This window comes from Silene latifolia, chromosome 10, assembly GCF_048544455.1.
Source record: "Silene latifolia isolate original U9 population chromosome 10, ASM4854445v1, whole genome shotgun sequence".
Classification (NCBI taxonomy): domain Eukaryota; kingdom Viridiplantae; phylum Streptophyta; class Magnoliopsida; order Caryophyllales; family Caryophyllaceae; genus Silene; species Silene latifolia.
Genome location: NC_133535.1, coordinates 59,841,155 through 59,848,865, shown reverse-complemented (window position 1 = coordinate 59,848,865; position 7,711 = coordinate 59,841,155). Strand labels below are relative to the sequence as shown.

The window sequence follows — 7,711 nt, the reverse complement described above, 5'->3', positions numbered from 1 at the left end:
TGGCCAGGAAGGGGGACATGCACCACCACCTCATCAGAAAAACCAAACCACTCTTTTATCAAGGCAATATCAGATGCCTCGAAAGTAGAGTCGCACGAATGCGTCGGAGCAAGAATAGAAGCAGAAGGAAATAAATTGGAAGGATCAGAAATGGGAATCGACATAGAAGAACTAGAAGAACGAGTATTTTTTCGGGCCATTATAAAAAAGAAAAGTGAGATACCTGGAATAGGAGATGTGAAAAATGGAGGATGAAAAAGACGGAAGATGAAAGAGATAGAAGATGAAAGAGATAGAAGATAAAGGAAAATGGGAAGTTGGGAAAGTAAAGGAAGTTATAGGGAAAAGGAAAGGTGGACGGTTGGGAAGTGATTAATGGGTATGGAAGTTGAAAAGATAATGGGCAATCATCCGAAGAGACCTGGGAGATCGTGCACACGGTTTTTTGGCGGCTCAGTCAGTTTAGAAATTCCCGCCCAAGTGTACTTGCACGAGAATTTGGGGGCAATTGTTGGGGAAAAATTAGCACTTTTCTCTATGGGACACGTGGCGTGCACTAAATGGATAAGAGCAAATGTGAGAGGACTAGTGAGTTGGCAAGATAAGGACCACACAATAAAAGAAAACAAATATATTCAATGCTGAGAAAAACGCCAGTCAAAGGGAAGGAAAGTCAGAGAAAATATCTCCTAAAAAAGAGGTAACCGCCCCAGGATCCTCGCAACGGGCGTTCAGGACCCTGTAAAGGGGAAACCCTAAGAAGTCAACTATAAAAGCATAGGAGCACACAGCAGAAAGGGCATTCACTTCCGCACAGTTTACGAAAAAATATATTGTACTTCCTTACTTGCAAATCACTCTCGATTATAGTGAAATTGTTGGCGGGATTCCGACTCCCCCCGCGGTTGTTCCCACAACGGGTTTTCCGCGTCACCAAAAATCTCTCGCGTCACTTTTCTTCTTCCCTCGTTCATTGCTTTTACTTATTAATTTCGTTACACGTTCAAAACCATAGACGATCACTTTGACCTCACATATTAATATATAGTCGGTAAAATTTACCCAAAACAGTCACTATGTAAATGCTTTATTTGTTATTTACAAGTATTATTATAACGATAAATGTTAAGTTTTCCACTATTCCGTTATTATTGTTCTATTTCTTTACCACAATTCATATACGATATCATTTCGATTTTGATTCAAATCTCCTTATAACATCGTAACTAAAGACAAATATGAATTTGCTTCTAAAACCTCAAATGAACCATTGCTAAGGATCTCTTGTAAAGAGTATAGATTAAAGTTATTCATTATCAAACAGGTTTTTGATTCTTGACTAACACATCTACTTACAATGGATTGTTTTTCATATACTTAAATGAATTAAGTACCTTGAAGCGATAAATTGTTTTGGTGATTAGATTTTCAGAATTCGTAATTGACCAAAATAAAGCAACCACTTCAATGAAAGTTTTAAACGAACAAATGAAGAGAAATCTTCATGAATTCGATTTTGCTTCTCAAAGCAAAGACTCATTGAAACGAGTGGGAGCATTCTCTTAAACCGTTAAGATGAGAACGAGGTTCAAGAAGTAAAGATGATAATGGAATTGATACAAGGTAATGTTAAAAGTAAAGTTATTGAGAAATGACGATACTAAACCTATCAATCCCGACCAATAAAGTTTCCATTGTCTTAAATGTTAGACACGAGAAAGGAAACTACCCCAAATTATTGAAGAATCAACAAGTTAGTTGTGGGACATCTAATGAGACCTTCTTCTTTAAATGTTTATTTGATTAAACATAAATTTTGCTAGTACTACTTCATCAATATTAGAAACCGGTGGTGGTTTACATCGTTGTACTTGATACATAAGATGATTAGAATATGACGACTAGCAACAATAATGTCGAGAGATAGAGTAATTGTGTACTCAATCTAGTTTTGGATTTAAAGTTATACTTAATTATGACTATTAAGTGCATAAACTCTAAATAAGAATATAAACTTGTTAAGATACAAAAGAGGTTTCACTTTTGTGACCCTATACACCACGATTTGATGTATGGCTAGCCCATTATCAAAGTGATTATATTCTAAACCAAACTAGAATAATATATCATGAAGATGATGCAAGACTCAAAATTGGTAACCCAAGATTAAACCTTAAAATTTTGGAATGATGAACGCAAAGAGTTATCGAGTACTCTTGAAACCATTAGATTGTTAATGGTATATGCGTATCTTGTATTCAAAGCAAGATGTCTCGTGCCTTTTGGTTGAAAAGGAGATCGAGATTGTAAATCATTGATCCAAAATAGGTTGATCATTTTCTTTTACCAACGATTTAAGTTGACACTAATATGTTCACTTAATAAGGTAAATAGAGAAATCTTTGAAGAGGTTCAAGAGTTCAAGAAATTACGATTTAGTCGTGATGGGATTATCAAAGTGAAGACTTTGATATAAGCCAATGGAAATGTGATCTAATATCACAAGTTAATCTCTCTTAGCACGCATTATGAAATAATGTGTGATTGGATAAGAAATCAAACGCTATTCGATATGGTTTGAACTTCAATCAAGTTACTTTGAGTTACTTGATCCTTTTGGGGATTTTATCATTTTGTCAAAAATTATTTTTCCACTAAATCGAATCATATGAGATATGAAATGGTAAGGGTACCATGGTTGTAAGTTTTTCACAAGAAACAAATGCTCATTTTTCCCTTGCAATTATCACGAGCACGACGGGTTTGCGGCTCATGAAGCTGTCTTTCTAAAATACAAGTTTATTTTAGAAGACAGAGTGGGAGAAATTATTCAAGAGCCATAAAGAATGCCACAGAGAATGTTATGTCGCAAGAAACTGGTCTTTCTTGGCTACATGAGACGTTTTGTGTAAGACATTGTTTCTTCAAAACCTAGGAGGTTAAATTCGTCACTTGTTAAAGATGATGAATTCATGCTACTTTTAAGAAAGTAAAGAGCTTATAACTTACAAAAGAAATTGGTTGATTCAAGTTGATTACTTCTAGAAAGTTATGAACAAATGACTTACATAAGAGTGTTTAAGTCACAACTCAATACAAGGCTTAGACCCATGAAAATCCGAAACAAAAGGGCTTGATTAGTGACAAAGGGTTTTGCACTAATAAAGAGATATTTCAAAGCAAGGTTAGTGGCAAAGGGTTTTGCACTAATTGAAATGATTAAGTCTATTTGGATCTCCTTAGGGATTGTGTTTCATCATGAGGTTATGAAATACATAGCGAGTGAATCTAAAACCCACTTCTTCAATAGAAGGAATGTATTCAATACATGTCTTGAGTTTAGTAGATTCTTGCAATCCTAAGATAATGTGAAACTTAAGAGAGGGTCTTAAGTAGGACATCAATGAGTTAGAATCAACATTTTGATCATGTGATAAAACATTTCTCGATAAGTCGAGAAGTTGTGTTTATACATGGAGTTTAGTGGGAGTTACGGAAATTTTAATTAGTCCGATATGTGGATGACATATTGATCATCGCGAATGATTTAAGACTTTTGGAGTATTATAATACATCTTGAATATCCGGATTTATGAAGATAAATCCACATGATATTAGCGTCAGTAAGAAGTCTTATGTTGATAAGATTCATGACTAGTTCAATTAAATTGAACATATTTGATTGATTTCATTTGCTTCCGCTGCCGAATCAATTAAAAAGAAATGATGTATAACACTTCATATGCTTTGAGTATGATGAATTGTTTTCAAAAATCGAATTTAAGTAATCTTTACCAAGTAAGCTATAAAGATTACCCTTAAGTGCTTGCAGAAGCATTAAGGAAGTAAAGCAAAGTGTTTTGTGGATTGTATGAATAATTGTGATATGGTAGATATTCAGGCAACTGGTGCTTTCTTCACTTGGACGAATAAACAAGATCATATGCATAGGAAATATAGTAGGTTGGACCGTTTCCTCATCAATTCTTACTGGACTACCATGTTTCCTGAAATGGTTGGGCACTTTTACCCTGAAGGAGTGTTGGATCATACCCCTTGTGTTGTTTATAACAACAGACTTACTTCTCTGAAGAATAGGAGCTTCAAATATTTTGCTATGTGGAGTGGGGCTGCAGATTTTTTTGCCTAGAGTTCAGGAGATTTGGGGCAGGACTATCCAAGGCACCAAGATGTTTTGTATAGTTAAAAAACTTAAGGAGTTGAAGCCTGTCCTTAAAAAATTGAACAAAAACTGTTATGCTGACATTGAGGTTCAAACTGTGGAGACTGAGAAAGAATTAAATGATATTCAGGTGCAGTTAAGTGGGAACCCTACTAGTTCTGCTCTGATAAACAAGGAGATTGATGTTATGGCAAATCTTAGGAAGCTTCGTAAGGATAGAGACAGCTTTTTACAGCAGAAATCCAAGGGTCAATGGTTAGAGGAGGGGGATACAAACTCAGCATATTTCCATGGTATTATCAGGAAAAAGTGCCTGAGAAACACTGTCATTCAAATTGAAGATCAGCATGGTGTAGTTTGTTCTGAGAGTAGTAGCATACAGAATGCTTTCTTAGAATATTATCAAGGGCTCCTGGGCAGTAAAAAGAATACTGAGGATGTGAGGGATACTGTGTTGGCTTATGGGAAGGTCTGTACTGTGGAGCATGTTGGGATTTTATCAAAGCCAGTGAGCTATGAGGAAGTGAAACAGGTGGTATTCTCCATTCCCATTGATAAAGCACCTGGACCTGATGGGTTCTCAAGTGGTTTTTTTCGAGATGCGTGGAATGTGATTGGACAAGATGTTTTTGAGGCAGTCAAGGACTTCTTTGCAACTGGTAAATTACTTGGCCAGGTCAATGCCACTAATGTGTGCCTGATCCCCAAATGTGAAAGACCAACTTCAGTGAAACAATTCAGGCCCATTGCCTGTTGTAATATGCTATACAAGATCATTTCTAAACTCCTTTGCAACAGGCTAGCTCTAGTTTTGCCAGATATTATTCATGAATGTCAGGGAGCATTTGTTCAAGGGAGGTCCATCATTGAAAATGTCCTGATTTGTCAAGATATTGTCCATCAATACTCCAGGAAAAATGTGTCACCTAGGTGCCTGTTTAAAATAGACTTACAAAAAGCATATGATACAGTTGAATGGGACTTTGTGGAGCAAATGTTGGTTGGTTTGAAGTTTCCAACACATTTTATCACACTGATCATGGCTTGTATTCAATCCACTTCTTTTACCTTGGTCTTGAATGGGAATAACTTTGGCTATTTCAAAGGTATGAGGGGTCTGCGTCAAGGTGATCCAGTTTCTCCTCTCATCTTTACAATCTGTATGGAATACTTGACAAGACTCATCAAGTTTGCTACAGCAAGATGGGCTTTTCATTATCACCCTTTATGTAAGGGACTCAAGCTCACCCATCTAATGTTTGCAGATGACCTGTTGATGTTCAGTAAAGGGGATGCTCCTTCTATCCTCTTACTTTTGAGAGCTTTCAGTTCATTTTCTAAAGCATCAGGATTAAGTATGAACAATAGTAAGTCAGAAATATTTTTTAATGGGATGCAGGGGGAGTTACATCAGGATATCCTTGCTGTGTCTGGTTTCCAGGAAGGCACAATGCCTTTTAAATATCTGGGAGTGCCCATACAGCCAGGGAAAATGAGCAAGAAGGATTGTCAATGCTTGATAGAAAAAATGGTGACAAAAATAAGGAGTCTGGGAGCAAAGAAGTTATCTTATGCAGGAAGAGTGGTTCTAATAAATTCAATCCTTAATACCCTTTACAACTATTGGGCTGCCATGTTTATTATCCCAAAGAGTGTGATCAAAAGAGTAGAGGCTATATGCAGGAATTTTTTATGGAGCAGTTCATCTGAATACCACAGGGTTCCTTTGATTGGTTAGGATAGAGTAACTCTGCCAAAGGGAGAAGGAGGTCTGGGTATTAAACGAGCAGAGATGTGGAATGTTGCATCAGTGGGCAAATTAGTGAACTGGTTGTATACAAAACCTGATAGGCTTTGGATCAGATGGGTGGATACTGTGTATTTAAAAGGAGCTGAATGGCATGATTATACTCCTGGAAATGACACTCCCTGGACCTGGAAGAGCATATGCAAGGTGAAGGAAAAGATTAAGAATGGATTTCATGATAATCTATGGGTCTATTCGACCAAAGGATACTCTATCAGTAATGGTTATGAATGGTTGTTGGGTCAGCATCCCAAAACTACCTGGTCTACTCTTGTGTGGAACAATTGGAACATCCCAAAACATTCTATGGTTGCTTGGATGATTATGCAAGATGGACTAAACCTGAAAACCAAGCTACATGCTATTGGTTTATGCCCTGATGAGGACTGTATCTTATGTGGGGAACAGCCTGAGACTAGTAATCACTTATTCTCAGAGTGCAGGTTCACTAGCAAGGTGAAGGATAGAATTGCAGAATGGATAGGTAAGCTAATGCCTGGTCTCAATGCATTACTACTATATGCAAGCAAGAACAGAATGCAATGGAAGGCCTTTGCGTGTGTCCAAGTAGCTTTTTGGTATACCATTTGGTTTCAGAGAAACAGTGCGAGACATCAGTTGTGTGTTCAGAGACCTGACATTGTAGCACAGCAGCTGAAGCAGCTTATTCAGAGGAGAGTATGTAGCAAAATGGGTAATCTAGGAAACAATGGTGCCATTGATTGGCAGGCAAGCATAGGTTTTGTATGCTAGAATGTCTTAGTTGAGATTCGAACTTTGGCCGTGTATGTATTGTTGGTTTTTGATATATTAATATACTCACATTTCACCTAAAAAAAAAAAAAAAAAAAAGCAAAGTGTTTATGATGCAATATTGTGTAAGGGTGTTACACAAGTGACAATTGACAATTGAGATTGCGCATGGTTTCCGACAAAACCATAATCAAAACACACTAGGATGGTTAAGATACCATTGTGGCAATGTTAATTAAGAAGTAGATTTTCTAGAATCGTTCTAGGCAATAAAGAACAATGAGAGATTTTTATAACGGAAATTAAGTACACTTGCGATCATGAGATGTGCAAGAAAGATGAGTCCCGCACACTGTGAAAACAGTGGGAGCTATTCTTAGGCTAGAGGGCTTATGTCTTGATTGGATCTCGACACGTACTCAGAAAGTATTGTAATACAAATGTATACATTACAAAGGAAAACGAGTATGTAGTGAGGTTGAGTAAGGTACAAGAAATTGATAAAACCTACTAACCAAAGCCTTCTCAAAGGCTAAACATGATGAGTCATGTCATTTCAATTGAATTGAAATGAACAACTATGTACAAGATCAAATTAGATTATAGAACATGAAATAGTAATCAGGCATTGACTATTCATGTGTGATAATCGCATTTGTCGTTCGAGTTTTATTTTAAAACTCTTTTATTATACTTTGTTACATCCAAACGGGTTGTAAAGACAATTGAACCCCGTTAAAGTGAACACGGATTAGCATAGTATCCGCCCATAGTCACTTGTATGAGGTGACGTCTCAAAGTGACTAGAGTGTGATGCGATTGATGGCAAGTTCAAGTGCCATACAGTCATGTGAGATGACTAGTCGATCACATAGGCAGATGTTAGGAACACCTTGTCGGGCCTTATGACCGCTTATAGAGTTCTGGCAAATTTATATAGCCTGGTCGTGGCGAGAGCTGCTATAGTA

General features: G+C 36.9%; 1 protein-coding gene across 1 annotated transcript; it reads left to right on the top strand.

Moving 5' to 3' along the window:
• Positions 1-5,975: 5,975 nt before the first annotated feature.
• On the top strand, positions 5,976-6,743 carry LOC141607639 (uncharacterized). Its single transcript, XM_074426989.1, has one exon. The coding sequence runs from the start codon at positions 5,976-5,978 to the stop codon at positions 6,741-6,743; it is 768 nt and encodes a 255-aa protein (XP_074283090.1).
• Positions 6,744-7,711: the final 968 nt, after the last annotated feature.